Here is a 26476-nt window from a genome sequence, read left to right as displayed (position 1 = left end):
TTTGCAATATCTTTGCACAGAGCAAGTAAGTATAAACCTCTTTTCTCTGTCGCTCATTGACAGACGTAGTCCTCGTTGATTAATAACAACTCGGGTTATACTGCCCTCTACAGGAGTAGGACTAGACAGGAAAGAAAACGTTCTGGCCACACCCTAGGGGCAGTCCCAGAGGGTATATCCTCTCACTTCCTGCTATAGCAAATCAGTTTTTTTCTGTCTAGTTAGGAGTAAGGACCTAGATGCCTTGCTAGGATCTTCGGTCCTGGCAGGATTTTTTTCTTAGAAAGATTTTTTAGACAGCTTTTTTTCTCCAGTGTTCCTGTGAGATCTTCAAGCAAGAAAGCTGGAACTGGGCGACGGGCTGAATGTTGAGATCCAGTGGTCACCCCATTTCAGCCTACGAGCGCGTGCAGGCCATAGCTCCGCGCTGGGTCGGCCGCGACATAGTCCCACTGGACGGGGACTGACCCTGCGAGTTAAACGTCTCGCTTAAACGCCAATGACCATGAGTCACGGCGTCCGTATTGGTCGACAGCCCTCCCACCCCGGTAGGGAGGGGTACTGTCAGGAGTTGGCGCCCGCCTGGTTCCGGTATGGTGAGTAGTATGTTCCCCCTTTTCCCCCTGACGGGTTTGTGGTGAACGCGGGCCCCTCTCTGAAATGGTAAGGATGGGTCTCCCCTCTATCCTATAACATGTCACAGATCCCCCTATTTGAGTGTGATTTTTGTGAACAAGAAACCAGGAGGCTTGGTTTGGGAGCTGACAATCTAATGTCATTTCAAAACTGTAAAGATGACTGAAGTCAGTGGCAGTACTAGAATATTACTGTGGTAGCATAAGGTATCCTACCTGTCAGAGGTGTTCACAGGGCGATGTCTATGCATGTATAACTGCAGTCCAGATCGCATTCCACCAGCAAGGGCAGGCTCCCTTCCGACGGCCCACGGACCGCATGCGGCCCGCCAGGGTCCGGTACCGCCGGCCAGGCTGATCACCATCCAGGGTGAAGTTTGGGGGGCCGATGCACTCCCGCAGGCCGCTAGGCCGAACACAGCATCCTGCAGGCCGCTGCTAAGCCGCCGATATCCTAACAGGCCACCGCCATTGTCTTGCAGTGCACACGAGGCCGCCATATTGGCGGAGCCTCATGTCTCCAGCATGGGGGCGGCCATGTTTGAGGTGACCAAACACCTCGTGGAGCCAGGGGGAGGCGCCGGAAGGCGTGTTAAGGGGCGGAGCCGCCTCCTTTACCCAGGAAAAAGGGCCAAAGACTTCCTGTCTGTAACAGGACAGCACTGAGCAAGCTCATGAAAACTTCTGTGCATCAGGGATGAGCCTTGGGGTCTCTCTCTCTCTCTGTGGGATCCAAAAAGGCAGGTAACACTGAGGGGCGCTGTTGCGACTGGGGGATACAAAAGAAAAAAAAAAAATTTTTTACTTTGTCATTTTTTGTCGCTGGCAAATGTCTTGTATAATCATTGACCCTGCCGCATAGGTATCCCCACCTGATCCCCTCAAGGTGGCCGCAGGACCCTCCAGTACCCCACTTGTTTTTAATGCATTATCGGTATGGTGAGTAGTATGTTCCCCCTTTTCCCCCTGACGGGTTTGTGGTGAACGCGGGCCCCTCTCTGAAATGGTAAGGATGGGTCTCCCCTCTATCCTATAACATGTCACAGATCCCCCTATTTGAGTGTGATTTTTGTGAACAAGAAACCAGGAGGCTTGGTTTGGGAGCTGACAATCTAATGTCATTTCAAAACTGTAAAGATGACTGAAGTCAGTGGCAGTACTAGAATATTACTGTGGTAGCATAAGGTATCCTACCTGTCAGAGGTGTTCACAGGGCGATGTCTATGCATGTATAACTGCAGTCCAGATCGCATTCCTCCAGCAAGGGCAGGCTCCCTTCCGACGGCCCACGGACCGCATGCGGCCCACCAGGGTCCGGTACCGCCGGCCAGGCTGATCACCATCCAGGGTGAAGTTTGGGGGGCCGATGCACTCCCGCAGGCCGCTAGGCCGAACACAGCATCCTGCAGGCCGCTGCTAAGCCGCCGATATCCTAACAGGCCACCGCCATTGTCTTGCAGTGCACACGAGGCCGCCATATTGGCGGAGCCTCATGTCTCCAGCATGGGGGCGGCCATGTTTGAGGTGACCAAACACCTCGTGGAGCCAGGGGGAGGCGCCGGAAGGCGTGTTAAGGGGCGGAGCCGCCTCCTTTACCCAGGAAAAAGGGCCAAAGACTTCCTGTCTGTAACAGGACAGCACTGAGCAAGCTCATGAAAACTTCTGTGCATCAGGGATGAGCCTTGGGGTCTCTCTCTCTCTCTGTGGGATCCAAAAAGGCAGGTAACACTGAGGGGCGCTGTTGCGACTGGGGGATACAAAAAAAAAAAAAAAAGTTTTTTACTTTGTCATTTTTTGTCGCTGGCAAATGTCTTGTATAATCATTGACCCTGCCGCATAGGTATCCCCACCTGATCCCCTCAAGGTGGCCGCAGGACCCTCCAGTACCCCACTTGTTTTTAATGCATTATCGGCAGTTTTGGAGTCTTTGGTATCCCGGGTGGAGGTGGCCTGTCAGGGACGGGGATCAAGAAGCGACCCCCGCCTACCCCTATTTTTTATCTGATACTTCAGATACGGATTCGGAGCTGGTCAATGCAGCTGCAGGTCCCTCTTATGGGGCTGTTGTCTCAGGTAATGTCTCCTCAGCAGTGAGGAGAACGTTTCTGCCTCCGCCATAGCACAAGAGTGGTGGATGCACTAGTTGTGTCCGTCCGGGAAACCTTTAGTCTTGAGGTTACACCGGCAGAGGTAGCTGAGACTGAAATTCCTTTTTGGTACTTGTTAGCCTACCAAAAGGGCGAAGGATTTTTCTTTACCCAAATGGGGTCGTTTTGAAACGAACCCCTGTTATTTCCTAACGCATGGCTAGGCGCTATCCGTTTGAGAAATCCCTCTTTAAAGGATAGACGGTACCACCTGCTGTCTTGCCACAGACTGTTAGGATAAAGAGGACCTCGTAACCAACGAGGACCTTCCCTTTCTGCTCATAAAGAGTTTGTTCGTTCCGCGAGGGCGGGCGATAAGGTGAAACCCTCCAAAGCCCCTTCAGAGGGTTTTCAAAGGGCGCTGGTCGGCTAATCAAAAAGTCCGGCTCAGCCAAGCCTGAAGAATTCAGTCTGATGCGCCCTTACCCATCTCTGGGGTGGGGGATGTCTTCACCTGTTTCCGGATCCATGGCTTGCCAGAACCCCGGACGAAGGGGTTCGCGAGATCATACGGTCAGGATACAGGATCGAGTTTCGATCACTTCCACCGGTGCGATTCTTCCCTTCTAACATTGAACGGTTTCAGGGGTTCTATTCGAACCTGTTCACAATGCCCAGGAAAGAGGGCAAGGTGCGTCCAATTTCTGGACTTGGGGAAAAATGGAGTCCATCCGAACAGTGGTGGCCTCCCTGCATCAGGGGGATTTCCTGGCGTCCATAGACATTTAGGATGCCTATCTTTATATCCCCATCATCGCAGGACATCAGCGTTTTTTTCTTCGCTTTCCCAAAGATCATCCCTGGTTCCCACCAGGAGACTGAACTATCTGGGCCTAATGTTGGATACATCCTGGGCAAGAGGGTTTCTCCTTGCGGAGAAACTCCAGAAGGTTCAGTCAACGATTCGGATGTTGCTGTCCGTCAATTGGCTGGGACGGATGGTGGCCTTCTTAGAGGCAGTACCGTATACCCAGTCTCATACCCGAATTCTCCTGAAGGAGATTCTTTTCTTATGGAATCAGAATTCCGATTTCCTGGACAATCGGATCCGGTTGAGCGAGCGGACCAGGGAGCCTCCGATGCTCAACCAGGGGAAGTCATTCCTTCCGATAGTATCCAGGTTACCAATAGGGTATCGGAACTGAGAGCGATCAGATTTTGTCTGATCTACTGGACCGAGCAGCTCTAGAGCAGCCCGATATGGATCCAATCGCACAATGCCACGGTTGTGACTTATGTCAAGAAAGGGGCACTTAGAGTGTCCTGGTGGCCTTCGAAATGACTAGCATCTTTCGTTGGACGGAACGGTTTGTTCCGGATCTCCCCGCAGTGTTCACTCCGGGGGTGGGAAATCGGCAGGCAGATTATTTCAGCCGTCAGATTCTGGATCAAGGGGTATGGCCTCTTCATCCAGAGGTTTTTCACTAGCTGTCCCTTCATTGGGGCACCCCGGATGTGGATCTGTTGGCACCTTGGCTCAACAGGAAGGTGCGGAGGTTTGTAGCTCGCACCCGCGATCCTCTAGCGGACGCAGCAGAAACGCTGATCGCCCTGTGGGGGCAGTATCAGCTACGGCATGCCTTCCATTCTCTCAAGTTACTGCGGGAACTTCTTCGCAGGATAGAGGTGGAGGGAATTCCAGTTATTCTGGAAATTCCGGACTGACCTCGTCGAGCCTGGTACGCCGACTTGGTGAGGCTAGTCGCGGACGCTTCTTGGAGACTTCCTCTCAGGGAGAATTTGCGGTCTCAGGGACCGATCTTCCATCTTGCTTTACAATCGCTGGCTTAATGGCCTGGCCATTGAGACCCAGGTACTGAAGGACAAGGGAGTGTCAGCTTCAGTTATTCCTACCTCTAGTTAAAGCAAGGAAAGCGACTTCCAGCACATGGAAGTCTTATATTGCGTGGTGTGAATCTTTTGGATTTCCCCCACATACCTATTCGGTGACCCGAATCTTGGTCTGTCTGCAACAAGGGGTTGAGCAGAAACTGTCCTTGAGCACTATCAAGGGTCAGGTTTCAGCGTTAGCAATCTGCTTTCAGAAACCTTTGGCTAATCATTCCTTGGTGCGGAATTTCAGCCAGGGGGTGCGACATCTGGCTCCGCCAGTGCGCGCACCCTTACCGCCTGGGATCTTAATTTAGTGTGGTCGGTTCTTCAGAAACTTCTCTTTGAAGATATTAGGGAGATTCCCTTGCTTACATTATCCCAGAAGGTGGCCTTCTTGGTGGCCATTACTTCTGCACGCAGGGTGTCAGAACTGGCCGCATTATCTTGACGTTCCCCATATCTGGTGGTTCATAGGGATAAGGTGGTTCTTTTTCCAAATCCATCCTTCCTTCCTAAGTGGTTTTCAGAGTTTTCATCTGAATAAAAATATTGTGTTACCTTCCCCGTGTCCTAAGACTAGCCATCCTTGGGAGTTTGCATTACACTCCTTGGATGGGGTTCAGAAGGATACACTTGACTACTACGAACTTGTTTTCGTAAGACGGACTCACTTTTTGTGATCACGGATAGCCCTTGAAGGGGGTTGCCTGTGTCTGCCGCGACCATATCTAGATGGACCAGTCAGACGGTGGTACAGGCTTATTCTATTAAGGGTCGGAATCCTCCGTTCCCTGTTAAGGCGCACTCTACTCGGGCGCCTAGTGTCTCCTGGGTCTTCCGCCATCAGGCGTCAGCGATCCAGGTTTTCAAGGCGATGACTTGATCGTCGGTTCATACCTTTACAACATTTTATAAAGTTGATGTGATGGCATCATCAGATGCCTCTTTTGGCCACAAGGATTTGCAGGCCGCAATCTGAGGAGACTGTTGGTCTACCTCAAGGGTTTGTTGGGTGTTTCACTTAGGTCTCATCTTTTTGCTCGATGAGTCCTTGATGCTTCTGGTTGGCTCCGGTTGGGCCTTCTAGATTTTGATTTCTGTTATCCCACCCCTCATTTGTGGTACTGCTTTGGGACGTCCCGAGTTGTTATTAATCAACGAGGACTACGTCTGTCAATGAGCGACAGAGAAAAATTGATTTTTGTAAAATCTTACCGTAAAATCCTTTTCTCTTAAGCTCATTGACAGACGTAGTACCCGCCCCTCTGTTTTTGAGTTGGGTTGGGTTAAATTCTCTAAACACTGCTTTGTGACATAACTGATTTGCTGTAGCAGGAAGTGAGAGGATATACCCTCTGGGACTGCCCCTAGGGTGTGGCCAGAACGTTTTCTTTCCTGTCTAGTCCTACTCCTGTAGAGGGCAGTATAACCCGAGTTGTTATTAATCAACGAGGACTACGTCTGTCAATGAGCTTAAGAGAAAAGGATTTTACGGTAAGATTTTACAAAAATCCATTTTTTTTATTTTAGGTAAAAAAACAAGCCTTTAGTATCACTGTAAGCCCAAACATGCTTCTTTTTTACACCCTCTTGGATTATCATCCTCATCAACATGTGTTTTTTAATTAAACTATATGCAAAGCTGTATATATTTTTTTTTCTTAATTTTGGATAGAGTAAGGAAGGGTTAGAACCTCTGTCTGTTTTTTTTTTTTTTTTTTTTTTATAGCTGCCTGTGTACCCACAGAGGAGATGTACCCTCTCTATAGGTATTTTTAGCCATCGCCTCATACAGAATGTGGTGGAAAATTAAAAAACGTGAAGTTGTAACAAGAAAAAAAAAAGTTAAGGGGAAATCTTCACCCCTTCACCTGAAAATTAACGTTTATTTTCTCCAAGAATTCATTATGGCAGCTATTACCTTTTTCGCTCATGAGCAGGGTCCTCCTAACCCTCTTGTATTGCATTGTTTTGTAATTGTACTGTCTCTCTTTATATTGTAAAGCAGAAGCACACACTGTAAGTGCTATAAAATGCTAACCTGTATAATAACAATAATCTTACAATGGGTAAACTTAGTCTGGTGACAACTGTCTAAAGAGAATATCCTTTTGCTTTGGAGAGATCTCCTTACATCCTGCAGTAGACAGAAATTGATTAAAAAAAAACCCTAATAGGGCCTAGACCATTCCCTCACTAACCAAGGCTACAAAATGTTACCATTACATACATTTTAAGCAAACCATAAATAGGCTGATAGGCCTGCTTCTTCTTGGCTGTGGATTGCCAAGTCTACAATGCAGGTAGATGTCCATGAAGTTTACCAGATTTGACAGATATATACAATTAGCAGAGATTCCAACCAACATGTCACAGAAGGGGAGAGAAAAAAATAAGTCCTTTAAAAAGAAATCAATCAATGCATCAAAATGACCATCTTCTTTCAGCCACTTTATAAGTCAATATTTTAAACATCAAAAGCCAGAGGCAGGCCTTGCACAGCTAAGTTAGTTGCAAATAACATTCCTATTACCTTGTCATGTGCCCAAGATTTACATCTTAGGTTAGGAGAGAGAGAAGTTTAGCATTGACACTCCAAGCACTTAAAGTACTGTGATAACATCAGCAAATGCAGCTGTATACCATATACATAATGCTTTTATAGTATGGGTTATTTATCTTATTTTGTAATATATGGTAAGATACACAAATATATATTTTTTTAAAATCAAGTTTAATTTTACCTCATTACATTATTTCACTCACAGATGTTATTTACAGTATTTGAACATAAAAAATAAAATTATTATTTAGTGTTAATTTAATTAAATTAGAACACACTCAATCTCCCTGTATCATTAATGTTCTTGGCTCACCTTGTTATTGGACAGGTGGTAACCTTGTAGTTGAGCTGGAATGTAACTTTCAGAACTGTAATTGGACTTTTAGCTCAATACAAATATGATTTGTGCTTCTGCAGATTGGACTCCTCAGCAGATGGAGAATGCAGCTATACTTTCCTTTTCTTGGCAGCGTCCCACATTGCTGATAGATCCATGTTTTGAAGGAGAGATGTGGATTCAAGATATCCTGGGGACAACCTCAGGAAATCTGTTCTCTTCCATAAATCTACAGGCAAGGTGAGTTGAAGTATATTTGGTACAGACCTTTATTTCCTGAAAATATCATTAAAAGCAGTATAAAAGGTCTGTCTGCTCTCTAGAATAGGAGCTGTACACATAGAATTTGGTGCACAGTGTAACCAATAAAGCATTTTTGGAGGTTTTGTAAGGATCCTTCTGCTTGGTAGGCTGATATAAAGAGCTTTTCTGAAACGTGGAGATACAACAAGCCTGAAATGAATCTGAGATTCCTTTTTTTATTACTCCTACACATATTTATTTTTGATTGAAAAGCAAAAGTCAAAGAAAGGTGTTTGCTCCTTACATGCCTATCTTCCGCTTCCTATATTTGTTTTGCTGATCTTCTTGTCTCACTGCACATTTTCCACATAGGATTTGTTTACCTAATCTGATTTAGAAAGAGGAAAAAAAAATTGTGAAAAAACTACAACTCTTTTTGGAGGCAGAGACCATATGATCTTAGTATATGTTAAAGTTCAGACGATTGGGCTAGGAAGTGATGTTTTTTTATCAATGGTAAGAAGAGGGGAGGTTTGTTTAGCCAAACATGAATTAATTGTATAGAAAATAACATCTAGCACAATCACTTTCTGCATTTGGTAATTGCCTTATTCACTAATTAATCATGTTAACACTTTGTATTCATTTAGGCAAGACAGCAGTGTCCTGGCTCCAATTGAAAAAGCCATTATAACTGGCGGCCCCCTGATTCTAAAAAACTACTGTAGTAAATGGGATGACATACTGATGCCTCTTATTGACCACTGCTGTGCCGCTAATGGTAAATGCAGCCTGCAAGGTATGTTTTTGGCCTTGCTTGTTTTCTAATGCTTTCATTTAGGTATTTTTTTTTCTTTAACAAATTGTTATTATTACTTTTAATTGTACTTACTTCCTAAGTGGAGAGGGTTTAGAGATTTACAGCTAATGCCTCTTTTACTTCTATTTTCTACTGGAGAGTTTAGGAGAACCTGTAAGTAAAGGAGTAAAAAAAAAAAAAACTGCCATTGAAGAAAGATGTATTAAATTCTGAGCTATGATATAAGTAACAGGCTGCAGCCTACCTCAAATAAAACCCCAAGAAGGGGGTATATAATGAAAATATGGAGGGATAGATGGTGCTGCCTTGGGCAGGGGGGGGGGGGGCAATAGGTGAAAATAAGTGAATATGACAAATATCAGTGGTAAAAAGAACAAATAAAAATAATAATAATAATAATAATAATAATAATAATAAAGTGATTGAGTGCAAATAATATATACACATATACATATATAATAAACAAAATCTTAATCAATTAATCAACTTTATTGATTAAGATTTTTTATGCACATTTGTATCTGAAATAATTTGTTTTGTACACATTGTCACCTTTTGCCACTTCGTCACTTTATTGATATTTTTCCTTTTTGGGTTTATATATATTTATTTTTATTTTCTAGCACTAGCACTTTATTTTGTTGCAATTTTTGCTGCTTTTTCTTGAATTGATATTTGTTATATATATTTGTATATATATATATATTCTTTGCACTCAAGCACTTTATTATTATTATTTTTATTTGTTCTTTTTACCACTGATATTTGTCATATTCACTTATTTTCACCTATTGCCCTTTCACATTCCGTCTCGCCCCCCAGGCAGCGCCACCTATCCCTCCTTTTGTATTTTCAAAAGCTGCCATTGCTGGCTCATTTGTGAAAGGCACAGGAACCAATGCTATCATTCTGATCATGGCTTCAATACTAAATTATTCCCTGACCTGAAACAAGTATGTTGTCAGTTAATCTGAAAAGTCTGAGTAGATAGTAAAATAGGAATAAAATGCTAGCCCTGCATCTTTAAAAATATGTCAGCGAACAGCTTCCATGTTCTATTCCTTCACAGGAGTGGGAAGCTTTGGAAAAAAGCTCAGTAACTTTTTGAAGTAGTAAAGCTTAGTAACCCTGAGATGAACTCCTCTAAGGCCTCTTGCACACTTGAGCAGGTGTGCCCCTCCATGATTGCCTATGTGTCCATACACACATAAGCGTTTACAAATGTTTGGAGGCAGAAAAAAAAGACATCACTTATGCATTCAAATAGGAACTAATATTTTGGCCAATTAAATGAATAAACGCCCAAGAGCTTGACACACCTAAACGCACCTACAGACATTTGCAAAAACACATCGGCGTGTTGTTGAAACTGGTTTTCTCCTGTTGGGGAAAAAAGTTTAAAAGAACCCCAGTGTGCATGAGACCTAACAATAACATTGTTTCAGAGCAGTCAGTTTAAGAGTATAACAGCCCTCAGCTTTCTCTTAAAGGTTAATGGGACTGTGACTTTAAATGAATGAACACCTCTCACTTCCTTGTGAGGATGTTTTTTTATAAAATCATCAGTAATATCTGATCCCCGCCCCCTTCCTCCTGGAAACTAAGAAATGTCATCTGATCAGTGTACTTTGGAAGGCTGTGGAGGGCTGCAGATAAACAGGTACAGCTTATTTGGGAGTTTTTTTTCATCACTCTGTGTCTCATGAGGCTTGTCACTTCAGTGGGCTTACATGAGGTTTTATTACCACTTTAACCACTTTGACTTTCACACCTGTTTACCCCCAATGAACCAGACCATATTTTCACATTTCCACTGTGTCTATTTATCAGTCTATAACTTTGAAATTACTCATGATACAGAAATGATATGCACACACACACACACACACACATATATATATATATATATATATATATATATATATATATATAGTTTTTTTGGGGGGGCAAACAGGACTTTCTTTTGATACTAAGGTCCTCTGAGAATTTTTTAAATTTATTTGCATTTTAAAGGGGAAATTAAGAATGAACATTTGAAAAAAATAGATTTTTTTTCAAGTTTGATCAGTAATATTTGGAACAAAAATACCATCACTACAGGGAAAACATATACTTTTTATTCTGCTGCTTGTTCTACTTGCAACATTAAAATTAAATTTTTTGTATAAAGCATTCTCAAGATATTTACAGAATGCATATATTTCATTTTTTTTTTCCATTATACCCTAAACCACATATTTTTTAACAGTAAACGCTTGAATGCATATATGTACTGCATAATTTTTTTCCCAACAAATAATTTACCACTTAAGGACCGGAAGGTTTTACCCCCTTAATAACCAAGCCATTTTTTCAATTTAAAACTGCGTCATTTTAACTTGTAATGTCACATTCATGCAATGCTGTGCCCAAACAAAATTTATGTTCTTTTTTTCCCCCCACAGATAGAGCTTTCTTTTTGGTGGGATTTGATCACCTCTGCGGTTTTTATTTTTTGCGATATAAACTAAAAAAGACCAAAACATTTTGTGAAAAAAATTACATTTTCTAATTTTTCTTATAACAAATATCCAATATACTATATTTTTGTCATACATTTAGGCCAAAACGTATTTAGCTACATCTCTTCGATAAAAAAAATCACAATAAGTGTATATTTATTGGTTTTTCGCAAACGTTATAGCGACTACAAACTATGGCGTATATACTAGAACTTACTCAGCTTTTACTTTCCGACTGCCTATCTCATTTCTTGAAGTGCTAAAATGGCAGGGCAGTACAAATCCCACCCAAATTACCCCTTTTTGGAAAATAGACACCCTAAGGAATTTGCTGATAGGCATGCTGAGCCCATTGAATATTTCATTTTTTTGTCACAGGTGTTTGAAAAATGACAGAAAAAAATATATATATATTTTTTACACAAAGTTGTCATTGAAATGATATATTGCTCACGCATGCCATGGGTATATGTGGAAATACACCCTAAAGTACATTCTGCTGCTTCTCCTGAGTGTGGGGATACCCCATGTGTCAGACTTTTTGGCAGTGTAGCCACGTACAAGACCCCAAAAACCAATCACTGCCTTCAGAATTTCTAAGGGTGTAAACTGTTGATTTCACTCCTCACTACCTATCACAATTGCAGAGGCCATGAAACACAAAGCCCAAGATAGCACAACCCCCCCCCCCCCCAAATGACCCCTTTTTGGAAAGTAGACACCCTATTTGCTGAGAGGCATGTTGAGTTAATGGAATATTTTATATTTTGCCACAAGTTTTGGGAAAATTTAAATTTTCACTTAAATTATATATTCCTCAATCATGCCATGGGTATATGTGGAATGACACCCCAAAATACATTCTGCTGCTTCTCCTGGGTACGGAGATACCACATGTGTGAGAATTTTTGGCAGTCTAGCCGTGTAGAGGACCCCGAAAAACAATCACCTTCAGGCTTTCTAAGGATGTAAATTGTTGATTTCACTCCTCACTAACTATCACAGTTTTGGAGGCCATGAAATGCCAAGACAGCACAACACCCCCCCCCCAATAACCCCTTTTCAGAAAGTAGACACCCTAAGCTTTTTTCTGAGAGGCATGCCCTTTTATCTCGTGCTGGAATCAAAAGGTCTCCAGGAGAGGAGATTGCATAATTTCCTGTGCCTGTGTTTACATTACACAGGTACAGGAAATTCTGCCATTGGTCAGAACCGATCACCAGGTCCAGGCCAAAATGTATTGGCCTGGACCTGATGACCTTCTGAACCGAATCAGCACATTGCGGAGACAGTGGATTGGCGCACGCATGCTCCCTACCCCCATGCACGACCATCGTACAGGTACGTCGGTTCATGCAGCTGAGCCACCTTGCTGCAGTAAAACTGTGGCGGGTGGTCGGCAACTGGTTAAAATAGACAAATGGAACAGGGAATGAAACTGTTAAATAGGGCTTATACAGGGTATTCTAATGAAATTAATGGGTTAAGTAGTAAAATAAGGGCATGTCCTGGTTAATTAAGAGTTAACTAATTCCCTGTGCACACAATAAAAATGCTTCTGTTGGCTGCAGCTCTCTCACTCACAGATACTGTCTGTCAGGAAAAAAATAGATAAGATAGCTAGTGTGTTACTTTTGTTATTGTTTACACTGAATGATCATTGCAATTGGCTGTCACAGTGATCAATCAATGAAGCAGACTTCTGAATGGCTTCCAGTAGTAGGATTGGGAGCTCACCTTTCTACAGATACTAGTTCTCACATGGCTGTGCACGGGAGGGAGCAAGGAAGATAAGAATCTGTAGGCGGTCTCCTGGACATACAGGAGGCGCCTTGTGTACAGGGGGAGGGGATTTTATGAACATTTGTAACACTCCGAAGGTAGGCAAATGGTTAAATATTGATTTGTGAAACAGTATTCATACAACCTTTGTTTTACAAATATATGTTTGCTACATGACAAAGCATTCCCAGAGTGCTATGGGCTAGCTAACTGGACAGTTGCATTTGCAGCCTGCTTTGAGGCACAATTTGTTTGAAGTTTCACAATATGCTCTCCGATAAGTGAGTGAGTCATAATGAGCCATTGAGCTGAGTGAACAGGCTTTTTTAATTAAATAGTTAAACTGAGAGCAGTTAAAATGTGAACAGTTGCCTTAAGTGATACATTCTGTCTTGAAAGCAAACTACTAATATGCAATATTATATATTTAGGTTTTAAATAGTTTTAATTGTGTGTACAAAACCACTACATATTTTTATAGATAAAAGTATGTAACGATTTCTGAATAAACATTTTAGTACACAATATAAAAAACATATATATAATTCTCAATACCTATTTATATCGTTATACCTAATTCGTTTTAATTGTGATACACATTGCACAGTCTGTTATTGCTAAAAAATATCAGATGCATATTTTGTATTTCTGCAAGTTACTGTGAGTGACATAAAAACGAAGATACTTGCAAAGGATTTACCCAGCAGAGAGCTATATCATCTTTACAGAGAGATGGTTAGAGTTTGATAGCTTAGTATGTTTTACAATTTTTTAGACCAGCTGCCTTAATGTTCAGTTATGCCATAACTTCCAATGCTGTTTTGCTACTTTTTACAGTGTTTAGGCCATTACAGATTCATAGTAACATAATGAATTCAGTATTACAACTTCATCACATTTAATTTTCCTCAAGCTTTGCTGTGTACTCATGAAGAGTTTATAATGTTCAGCTGTATTTCTTTTTATAGGTGTGATATTTTTTTCCCTGATAATTCACATTCCTGACATTAATTCGGTGGATTTGCAAAATTTTATTTTTCCTTTTCCCTGCTAGTGATAATAAACTTGCAGTATTTTTAGCCAGTTCAGCTCTCACACCTGCACAGCTCTTATGAGCCACAGCAGTTTTTACTTTTCTGCTATGAGCCTATCGATTCAGCAATAACTTACTTAAAGTGGAACTACATTTTATCTGAACACCACAAACTAAAAATGTTATTTCATGAATTTTAATATTCAGAGCAAACTCACCCATGCATCCAAGTTCCCATGCTTTAATCTGTTGAGAAATCACTTTAAAAAAGAAAAACACCCTCTAGCATTTTTAGCCATGGCCATCTTGAGTAAAGGTAAATGATTTATGTGGCATTTACTTCCTGGAATCCACCCTTCTTTAGTTCAGGCATGCAAGCAGGAGAGGGTGTCCTTAGCCTGTTATTCAAGCTACTTATCCAATCCACTGTTAAACTTTTCCTTAACTATTGCACCTTCCTCCTTGATGGCCTACCTCTACACCAACTATACACCCTTCAGACTATCATGAATGCTGCTGGCAGACTTACAGTATTTACCTTACCAACCACTCAGTGTTTTCCACCTTGCTCTGCCTATCCCTCCACTGGCTTTCGATTGCCCACCAAATAAAATATAGGACACTGACAACAACATACAAAGCCGTCTAAAGCTCTGAGGTTAACTAATGTTGTCCTAAAATGTCACTCAATTCATCCTCTCTGCTCCTCCTAAGGCTTATTGTGCTCTAACTCCCTTCCATGCGTGCATCTATAAACTTCTGCCATTCTCATTCTGGGTAAATCTTTACACCAATCTGACCAAATATCTCCTACTTAGTCATATATGATCTTCAAGACCTAAACCTAATATTTTTGAAAGTACTTTAATCAACTGCAGCTATTACAGTTGCAAAGACGCACATATGACTATGCACGTTATTTAAGTTTATTGGTTTTATTTTACATTAAATTGTCTGTCGTTTATTTCAGATACTTCCTCAATTATATCCTTCAATGGGCATAGGCTTCTCTGCGCAGACCACTTCAGACTATATCTTGCAGCTGATGAGTTAGAACCCATTCTTAAGACTGAAATACGTTGTGGTACAACTATCATTAATTACAGTTTTTCTGAAGCAAGTTTGCTGGAATTTTTGCTAAGAAGAGTTTTTGCAAAACTTCAGCCTAATCTCTATAGCAAGTTAATGGTAAGTCTTCAAGGTATCAAGAAGAAAAAATACCTTCACACACATATAATAATATATGACAATGTCACATAGAACATATTTAGGCAAAATTTGTCAGTTGCGCAACCTAAGTCCCTACTTCATCCAAAATGGTTTTTATATTTAAATATTGTTGGGAGGGGTTGACATTTCTGAAGATTGTTTTGCTTTTTTATTTTGCTTTTAGTTTTGCTTGGAGTTTGGCTTTAACTCTGTTTAGGTTTTTGAGCTGGTAATGACTTGGTTTTTTCAATTTATTTATTTAAGACATGTAAAATACTTTCTGTAAAAAATTAGCTAAACTCAGAAACAAGAAGTGGTCTTCACCGGATACTGACGGACTGATTTTTTTAGTAAATCGGTCAATAAAAAAAGAAATCTGGATCCTACTACTGCGCCATTACTTCGAAAGCATCATTCTGATTTCCATGTTTAGATTTTCAAGGGGTAATATAGTATATGAGTAATAAATATACATGCTTCTGGTAGTAGCTGGGAATTTCCAACCAACAAAGTACTGTTCATCAAGGGCCCCTCCATGTACTTTTTTTTTCAAAGTAGGGACAATCAAGCAATTAAGAAAACATTGGTTTGGTTAATGGAAAAAAAATTGCTACAGTAGTAAAAGTTAATACTTTTCTGTAAATTAGATTTGTGTTTTCCCAATGCATGCATTTTTGTTATTGTTCCTTACCTAAATGTTTCCCACGTTTACTTCAGCTGTATATACCAATTAAACAGAAAAGGCTTTCCTTGCATCATTATCATGTTAGATATTTTTGGGATTTTATATCTACAATAGATAGTAATGCATGCACCTAATTTGCTTTTCAGGAAATGGCCAACATTATCCAGGACTATCAAAAGAGCATAAAGGAGCTGGAAAAGAAAAGTAGAGAATGTTTTCTTTCTATGCAGTCAAACAATGTGACCAGTGACATTAACATTATTGCTATTTCAAAAGAAAAAAAAAAAGTAAGTGGTATGCAGAACAAATTCAGCATTTTATATATGAAGAAGTTAACTCTTTTGTATAGCACTGGACATACTGACAGTGATTTATAGAAAATATTAACCCCTTAATCAGTCCCAATTTGTCCCAGAGGGGGTCCTAATACTTTTTGAATTACTACAAACTCAAACAGATGTATGCAATAAAGTTTGTCAAGAAGCAATGTAGATGCACACATTGCCATAACCCATATGTACCCAATACAAAATCCCTAGTGATAGTAATCTAAAATTTGGTTGATAATTTAGCACATCCTTATTATTCTCTATTGTCTTACTAAACAAGCCAGACACATTCTAACTTTTAGAGTGTTATTGGACTTCAGAAGGATAGAGGCCCATGAAAAGACACAAAGGTATGCAGTACAACAAGATGGAATCAAGATTTGAACCCCAAATTCTGCAAGATTTTGAGTTTAATCCCAAAGACCATAATACTACTATATAAAAATAAATACTTGGAGGCAGCAACATTCAGAAAATGTGGAAAATTCTGTGACAGCTTGTACCCTTCCCAAAACATTATTATTTTTAAATACTTGCAGTCACAGATCTTTGTAGGTGAACAATGGCATACACCTCAAGTAATATTAACAAGTGCATGAAGGGTGCCAATCAACCCAAGGATTCAAGTAAGGAAAGTTGACTGCTTTGCTTGAATAAAAGGGGTTGATTTAATAAAGGCAAATAGGCTCATTATTTTGCAAAGGAAGTTGCACTTTACAAGGGAATTTTCCCCAGAGCTTTATAAGTTCCCTTTCACACGGTTCCGTTACATCGGCGGAGCCATTCTGCTTAGTGGGGGATCGATCCGCCGATCCCCGCTGAGCAGGTGGATGACAGCTCTGTGTCAGATCCCTGCTGTCCCCTATGGGGGAATCGGATGAGAATGGACCGCCTGTCCGTTCTCATCCGATCCCATCCGATCGAATGCACTGGACGAATGGAAAATAGGGTTTCCACGGATTTGACAGACAGGATCGGATCGTATGGCAGCGGGTGTCAGCGGACATGTCTCCGCTGACAACCGCTGCCCCATAGGGATGCATGGGGCATCCGATCAGGTCCACCTTAAAAACTGACAGGCGGATCTGATTGGACCGTATGTGTGAAAGGGGCCTAAATGTGCAAAGTGAGCAGTCTTTTTGCCTTCATTAAATCAACCCTATAAGATGTAGACAATTTTTATTTCTACTATCAGTGAACATGAAAAACGTCTTTAAGACAGAAATATTACTTTATTTTTATTTTCTTTTTAAAGATTTCAAATGAGTTGGAGAAAGCCAGATTACACCTAAATGACCTGCTGCGAGTGAGAGAAACATTGTACCCCATAGCTCAACAAGGGGCTGTCCTATTTTCAGTCTTAAAGTCTCTGAGATCTTTGGCTCAGGAATATTATTTCACCTTTGATTTTTTCTTGAAACTATTTGACTCAGCCATTGAAACAAAGAACAAGACCAAAGAAGACGTTTTTCAGGTATAGTAGGTTGCAGTGAATGTATTTGTACCCATTTGTAAAAGGTTGAAATTGATATCTTGAGATTTAGAAATGTTCTGTTTTTACCATTTTCCCCTGTGTTAAAACTGCTCTAAAATTAGTTTTGCACTCACTTTCAGCAAAGTTTGACAAAGGAACCCAGTAGAAAACATTTTGTATATATATTTCACCTATCTATAAAAATGTTCCACCTTTTTTTTTTTGCATAACAATTTGTGGGGAAATTACACCATGCTAAACCTGAATGTCACATAAGTACAGAAGCAATGTCATATTTCAATTCTGCTGCATTTTGCCAGATTTGCTTTAGGGCTATTTTGCTCTTTCAAAAATGTTCACACTTTCCTTTTGCTTCACAATTCTTAGCACAAGTTTTTGTTTTCAAACTGAAAAAAGACCTTTCCCAGTCTTTTCAAATAGGCCCCATTTGCACAGACTTGGGGCTTACCTTATGTACCATATTTTATTTAAAAATCCAGATATCGCTTTGAATAAAACAGCAAATGTAGAAATAAATGGCAGAAAACCACCAGTTAATTTACACACATATCTGCCCAATTTACATTTATAATACCAAGGAATAATATACAATAGCTATAAATTATTATTGTATGGGTTATTGCTTCTTAAAGCAATATTATCTCGCTTTTAAAAGATTAACCTCTTTACGACCGCACGCCGCAGATGTACTGTGGCAGGCAGCCGCTCCTTACATAGTTACATATAAAGTTACATAGTTTGTGAGGTTGAAAAAAGACATCAGTCCATCCAGTTCAACCTATGATGTGTGTGTGTGTTTGCTGTTAACCATACATTGAATACCCCTGTATGTTGTGGTCTTTAAGGTGCCCATCTAATAGTTTTTTAAACTATCGATGCTCCCTGCTGATACCACTGCTTGTGGAAGGGAATTCCACATCCTTACTACTCTGACAGTGAAGAACCCCTTACGTATTTTAAGGTTAAACTGTTTTTCCTCTAGTTTTAGTGAGTGGCCACATGTCTTATTGTATTCCCTTTCTCTGAAAAGTTTGTTCCTTATGCTAGGGTTGCCAGTATAGTATTTGTACATTGATATCATATCCCCCATATCAATCGTCTCTTCTCCAGAGAGAATAAGTTCAGTGCTTGTAGTCTTTCCTCATAGCTGATGCCCTCCATTCCCCTAATTATTTTTGTTGCCCTTCTCTGGACTCCCTCCAGTTCCAGCACATCCTTCCTGAGGACCGGTGCCCAGAACTGGACAGCATACTCCAGATGTGGCCGGACCAGAATCTTGTAGAGTGGGAGAATAATCTCTTTATTTCTGGAGTGAATCCCCTTTTTTATACATGCCAGTATTCTGTTGGCTTTGCTTGCAGCAGCTTGGCATTGCATGCCACTGCCAAGCCTGTTGTCCACCAGTACCACCAGGTCCTTTTCCATCCTAGACTCACCCAGAGGTCCCCCCCCCCCCAGTGAGTAGCTTACTTTTGTGTTTCTGATGCCCAAGTGCATTACTTTACATTTTTCAACATTAAACCTCATCTGCCATGTAGTTGCCCACCCCATTATTTTGTTCAGGTCCGCTTGTAAGGTTTCCACATCTGCATAGAAGATATTGGCATGCTTAGTTAAGTATTATCCACAAATACTGAGATTGTACTAGATATCCCCTCCTCTAGATCATTTATGAATAAATTAAACAGGATTGGTCCCAGGACAGAACCTTGGGGGACCCCACTTTCCACACCCGCCCAATCCGAGTACTCCCCATTAATCACCACCCTCTGTACTCTCCCCTGGAGCCAGTTCTCTATCCAGGTACTCACCTTATGGTCCATACCTACATTCCTTAGTTTGTACAGTAAGCGTTTGTGGGGAACGGTGTCAAAGGCCTTTGCAAAGTCCAGATACACCACATCCACAGACTTACCTTTATCTAGGTGGCAGCTCAGAAGGTTAATAGATTGGATTGGCAAGAACGATTTCTCATGAATCCATGCTGATTACTGCTAATAATACCGTTTTCATTACTAAAGTCTTGTATGTGGTCCCTTAACATCCCCTCCAAAATCTTGCAGACTACTGATGTTAGGCTGACCGGCCTTTAGTTACCCGGGATATATCTCGGCCCTGTTTTAAATATTGGTACCACGTTGGCTTTTTTCCAATCAGCTGGCACCATACCCGTCTGTAGACTATCCTTAAAGATCAAGAATAACGGTCTGGCAATCACCTGGCTGAGCTCTTTAAGAACCCTCGGGTGCAAGCCATCCGGTCCCGGTGATTTATTTATGTTAAGTTTCTCTAGTTTAGTTCTAAGTCTATCTTCTGTTAGCAATGGCGATACTTCCTGAGGTGTATTATTTAGTTTAGAATTACAAGCTGGGTTAGTGTAGCCCCCCCGATTCTTTTGTGAAGACTGAAGAGAAGAAATTATTTAACACTTTCGCCTTTTCTCTGTCCTCTGTGGCCAAATTTCCTTTGTCGTCTTTTATGGGGCCAATGTGTTCTGGCTTCGCTTTCTTACTGTTTATATACTTAAAGAATTTCTTGGCATTATTTTTAATCTCTTCTGCTATTAAGTCTCTCGTGTTCTATTTTAGCCGCCTTGATTTCATCTTTACATTTCTTATTACACTCTTTGTAATGCTTGAATGCTGCCAATGACCCCTCAGCCTATTTTTTTAACCTCCTTAGCGGTAATCCCGAGCGTGACTCGGGGTTGATTTTTCATATCAGGATCGGTAACCCCGAGTCACGCTCGGGGTGGATTGCAGAGAGCGCAGCGGTGTTCTCTTACCTTATCCTGGCGATCCAGCGATGATCTCTCATTGCTGAGATTGCCAGCCGAGAGTCCCGCCGCTCCTCCGTCCCTCCGTCGGTCTGATCACTTCCTAGTTCCGTTCCCTGCAGCAGCAATGCTGCATGGGAGCGGAACTAGGGAGGGAAATTCAAAAAAAAAAAAAAAAACGTTGCACAAAACACATTTTATATTGTATATATATATATATATATATGCATATATATATATGCATATATATATATATATATATGCGCATATATATATATATATATATATATATATATATATATATATATATATATATATACCGGTATATATATATATATATATATATATATATATATATATATATATATGCATATATATGTATATATGCACACACACATATATCTATATATAATATATAATGCATGAATTATAATCTAATCAATATAATTTTATTATATATATTATATATTAAATAATAAAATAATATTATTGATTCGATTATAATTCATGCGTTTGTGTTTCAAATTGTCCTAAAATGTTAAAAAATCTTGATTTTTACATTTTTTTTTTGGGAATGTTATATAGCAGAATGTGAAAAATATAGATTTTTTTTCAGAATTGTTGCTCTTTTTTTGTGTATAGTGCAAAAAATAAAAATCACACAGGTGATCAAATACCACCAAAAGAAAGCTCTATTTTTGGGAAAACAAAGACGTAAATGTCGTTTAGGTACAGCGTTGCATGACTGCGCAATTGTCAGTTAAACTCATGCAGTGCCAAATTGAAAAAAGTGGCCTCGTCATTAAGGCGGCAAATCCTTCTGGTCTTAAAGTGGTTAGAAAACAGTAATATCAGATGGTTATGCTTACACATTCCACTATCAGTTCTTTCCTCTGTTAAAGAGTTACAGCCTCTGGTAAAATGTTTGGGTAGGATGCAGCAGATTCTTCTACAGAAGTAGCTCAGAAGACAGGTGAGTATACTCCCTTTGCTGAATCGATTTTCTTGAACAGTGGTGCCAGAAACATTTTGAAACAACACTAGCTTCAGGCTGTAAACAGTTGTGAATTTCAGTAAAGATGTCTTTCAAAGAGACTAATAGGGAGATCAGGGAAAAATTTTGTAAGATAATGGGGCAAATAGGCAAACTGATATTTTTTAACTTTGCAAATTATTTTCCCCTAGCTTAGTGAATATCGTGAAAATTCAATTTGCAAAGAAAGCCCAATCACATGCAAGGGGAAAAAAAAAAAAAAAACAGTGTTTTTGCTTCCACAAGACTTCCACCCAGTGATGGACATCATCAGAGCCTCACCTCTTTTTTTTTTTTTTACAAAGTGAACAGCCAATTTGACTTTAGTAAATAATCCCAACATCGTTATTCATGAAATATTAAGACTTTCAACAATCCCCTTTTCCATGTAACAAAATTATGTACCTAACAAGTGTTAGTAAATTAAACATTTTTAGGAGAAATGTATGCTTAAATAGAATATTGGAGTTAACACATCCTATATAGTCATCAAGAACATTGCAATCTGTGTCTCCCAGGTCTCCTCACAGAAATGGGAATAAGTAACTGTTTATAATAGTTCTTGTTTGCATATTCTTCCTTGGTTCCATCAAAATGTATCTGCTTTGTGTATGCATGAGAATCTGTGGTCAGCATAAAGATGAATGAGTGCAGTCTGGCACATGGCAATGTGTCTCAGCATCTCTGAAGATGTTCACATAAGTAAAGTAGCTTAAATATATTTATGAAGCACACCTTATAAAGGTATTCTCCACATTGTATATACTTCTATTACACCTAGAAGTAACCCCCCCCCCCCCTCATTGCTATTATTAAAAGGTCAATAACACAGGTGAGAGTTAGGGCTAGTTACTTAACACCGGATGCAGTGGGACTGTGTTGGGCAGCTATTCCAGCACAGTCCCACAGCATGCACAAGGCAAAATGCCTTGTCTCCTATGTGCCAGGTTCACACCACTTTTTCAGCATAGCGCAGTGTGAGGCAATCCACTGCCCTCCACCACGAAGCTGGCAATTGAACTTTATGACATGCAATAAAGTTTGTTAATAAAAAAAAAGGGAAACAGTTGGATCCGCAGAGCTCAGTCAGATCGCACCCCATACCAGCCTGTAAAGTATATTTCAATTTTTGCAGCCATATTGGGATAACACCCACTTTGTATTGGTTGTGGGTTCTCATTAACTTAGCATACCAATTTAAAAATCACTGCTTACCAATTTAGATGCACATTCTTCCAGCTAACTTTAGCACTGAAAAATAAGACTTAAGCCTTAAGACTTAAGAATGACAGGAGACATTTGCCGGTTCAAAAAAAAAAAAGGCCAACGTTCTGCCCGTGTGTATGTTGGTCTGCATCTATTGGACGTGCATGCTGGAAAACCAGCAGCTTACCGACTACAGATCAGTGCTCTCAGACAAGGGCACAGAGCACTGATCAAAGTGTTCTGGTGGGGGGGGGGGGGGGCATCCACTTGTCAGAACACAACAGCTTAGTGGGGGGAGATTGCTGTGATAACCCTGTGGGGTTGAATGAAATGCAATAATTAAACTGTATCTGTACTGTGCTGGAAGATTGTATTATCAGTTGTATACTAAACTTGGACACTGTCTGTCCTTACAGAGGGTTAAAGATTTAGATGCTACCTTCTGCATTGTATGTTAATGAGAGGTATCTCATCCTGTCCTAAGTCTTTCTTTTGGGACATACTAATGCTGAACTTGTTCAGAAACGCTTGCAGTCTATCATGAAACTGTCAAGAAACACTTTAAAAGGAAAGAAAAATGTTTTTTTTTTTAAGTATGCCGTGCGGTAGGGAATACAAATATATAGTGCGTTTTTCTCAAACTGGGCTGCAAAAGTGGAAATACACTTTAAGCAATGGATGCTTAAACATACTGTTATCTGTGCAATAGCATATTGCAAAAATCTATATTCTCTGCATTGCACCATCCATGCTGGAGAATTATTCATCATATACATAGATTGTTTTTTTGCACAGCAGACCTAATGATTATGGATTTATTTCAAATGTTCCAATAAAGAATTGTTAATATTTCTCTTGAAAAAACGCAGTAATGCTACATACAAAGGTTTTGAGGGATGAAATGCTGGTCAACTGACTATAAACCTGCTGCATCTATTATTTGGTCTTGCATGGTTACAAATCAGTAAGGAAAATTCACCTACAACACTAAGTAAAGTTATAATGTTTTAATTTACCATTAATTAAAAATGTATTTTACCATCAATTCATGTTTTAATGAACAATAAAATGTTGTAGGATTATCTCACACTAGCTACTTTGTAGCAGCAATTTGTGACAGCTACACATCTTTCTGCTTATGTTCTCTGGCAATTTGTTGCTTGATACAAAGTTGATGATAGTTGGTTACAATGCTTATCTTTGTAGCTACAATATAAAGGTTTTGCCATTGTCATTATCAGCTGCATTGGGTAACATGAGTTACTAAGGAAGCTGGAAAATCTTTTGCTAGTTCAAAATGCTACAAAAAGTCAAGTAATCACTGATTGTCTACATACCACTTGGAATGTCAGCTGCACAGATCTTTAATTGACTGCAATTCATTTTTTTTCTCCTAGCAACAGAAACACCAAGAAAATAGATTCCTTAGCTGCTACAAATCACTGGTACAAAATTGCCAGTGTGACATGAGCTGTACTTCGGGTTTCCCTGTTTTGAACCTAAAGGTTGTTTTGCTTAGAGCATGTGGACCAGCTACTGATCCAATACTAGCCTGTATACCCGTCCCCAGATAAGTGCTTAAAAAAAGGGGCCCTAAAAAATGGAAACTTCTCTGTGTTAACAAAAAGCATTATTCACTGTTCACAGTTGTACATGTGTGTAACTGCATTTTGCTCAGCAGTTTTTCTGCTGTTAACTCAACAAACCAGAGTATTTAAAAAGAATTGCCAAATAATGTAATCATATATGACAGTGATTTCAGTATCTTGTTGCACTAGGTGCAGTGATCTAAATAGATGTTTCATGCAGTGCTAAACCATAATAAGTTTAGTATATCTCTTTTCTTGACAAAACTGAAGATTAGTGTAATAGGTTTTGTATTTATTTTTGTTTATGTGGCTTTAGATGAAGAAGGAACCATCTACTGAAGACCTTTCTCTAATAGTTCCTCCCTCTAAACCTGACAAGCAGATGGATGACCCATTAATAAATAATAAGGACACAGAGGAAACTGGAGGTACAGTAACAAATGATAGTATAACAATGTGCCCAATGACACTTATTCAAGCTTCTAACAATACTAAACTCTAGTTTTAAAAAAACAAAAACAAATTTGATTTAGGTATGTATTTTTAACTAAAAAAATTACCTTCTATTGCTCTCAGCCACCCCAAAATCTCTACATTCACACTGCTGTGATCTGATTTCCTTTTAAGGGTGGTTATGTTCATTCTCCATGGTTCTGCTGCCACGAAGAAACATAACTACCCTCTCTTGCTTACTTCCAAGATTGAGTAGAGGGAGGGTATGGACTATGGCAGTGGTCTCAAAACTGGAGCCCGGGGGCCAGATGCAGCCCTTTGCTTGCTTTTATCTGGCCAAGGGCCAGATAAAAGCAAGCAAAGGGCTGCATCTGGTCCCCGGGCTCCAGTTTGGAGACCACTATTTCACCCACTGATACCAATGATGGAGCATAATTTCCCCTACTGACAACAATTAAGGGACACAATTCCCTCACTAATACTAATGAACAGGCACAATTTCTCCCAATGACACCAACAATGGGGCACAATTCCTTCCAATGACACCAATAATGGAGCATAATTCTTCCCACTGACACCAAAGATGGGGCATTGTTTTTTTTGCCACTGATGTCGCAACCTTTTCTACTTCCAAAGGCCACAGTCGTCCCTCCTAAAGCCTGCAGGATAGTAAACTGGCCCTTTGTTTAGAAAGTTTGGAGACCCCTAGACTATGGGATGTGTAGTGTACATAGAATAGTGCACATGACAGTAATTAACATGCACTCATTTCAAATGGAAGATAGTGAAGGACATTAGAAGGAGGCAAGCAAACACAATAGAAAATGATTTCATGAAAAATATATTGCATGGCCATTAAGTAGTGGATGTGTATGAATTACTTTTGGAAAGGAAGCACTTAAGGATGTCACTTAAGCACATTATCTATGAAGGGACTCATTCACATGTGTATCAATACCATGTGTTTATGTGGCATTTATTGAGCATTTACAGAGCCTCATAACTGCTTGTTAATGCCTGCCCTAAATTTTGCAATGGTACCACACAGTGCTGTTCACAGAGTAGCAGTAGCGTTGTGTTCTGTTAAAAATTAGGCAGCATGTTGCTTTATTCATGAGGCATCAATGCTTGTCAACTGCTTCCATTGATTTCAATGGCGATGCTCTATAACCACTCCTTAACAGCACCTAGATCATTTATTATGTGTTAGTGAAGCATTTATTGAAGTGTTAACTAAGCATTGGGGAGGCTCCTGTATCCCCGAATGCACGGTGAAATAAAAGAGAACTGGGTGAAATAAATGAGAACTGAGCAGCTCCATTCACATCATGTTTGTACAGAACAGCTGTGTGGTAACATCATTCACTTCCGTGTGCAGGTAAAAGCTTCAGGCCAGCCAGCAATTTCAACAGTGCCAGGTAGGAGCAGCGACATTGAGCATTATTTTCAGTAGTAAAGTTTTTTGTGTTAGCAAAAGACCTCATCAACAAGTGTCTGTACATGGAAGGGACCATGTCAGCAAGTGTCATGAAGGCTGCTATTAATGTATCATTACTTATAGAAGAGGTGGAACAGCACCTGGAATTATGCAACCAAAATATCCTGAGCAATTGTGACGCATACCAAAAAACAAATCTTGCAAAAAGTCACCAAGTAGGTTTTATCCTTAGACTGGAAAAAACATGGCTGCTGTTTTTCATTTTATATAATTAATGCTAATCCTAAACCAACATATCAGATTAGATCATGTCCTCTACATCACTTCCCCTTTAAGCCCTTCCCCTAGAAAAGCAGCATTTATTGAGCA

General features: G+C 40.2%; 1 protein-coding gene across 1 annotated transcript in view; it reads left to right on the top strand.

The window, feature by feature from the left end:
- The window catches only part of LOC309548132 (uncharacterized protein), a 707228-nt gene that overhangs the window by 399600 nt on the left and 281152 nt on the right, over window positions 1-26476 (top strand). Inside the window, exons 74-79 of the mRNA XM_082248097.1 lie at window positions 7596-7755; window positions 8409-8557; window positions 14865-15082; window positions 15935-16075; window positions 17373-17591; window positions 24533-24644. Coding sequence (XP_082104223.1) covers window positions 7596-7755; window positions 8409-8557; window positions 14865-15082; window positions 15935-16075; window positions 17373-17591; window positions 24533-24644 — 999 coding nt within the window. The remainder of the gene's footprint in view (window positions 1-7595; window positions 7756-8408; window positions 8558-14864; window positions 15083-15934; window positions 16076-17372; window positions 17592-24532; window positions 24645-26476) is intronic.

Source organism: Pelophylax lessonae (genome assembly GCF_965119305.1).
Source record: "Pelophylax lessonae genome assembly, chromosome: 2".
Classification (NCBI taxonomy): Eukaryota; Metazoa; Chordata; class Amphibia; order Anura; family Ranidae; genus Pelophylax; species Pelophylax lessonae.
The sequence above is the reverse complement of the archived record's forward strand: the minus strand, read 5'-3'. Positions and strand labels throughout refer to the sequence as shown.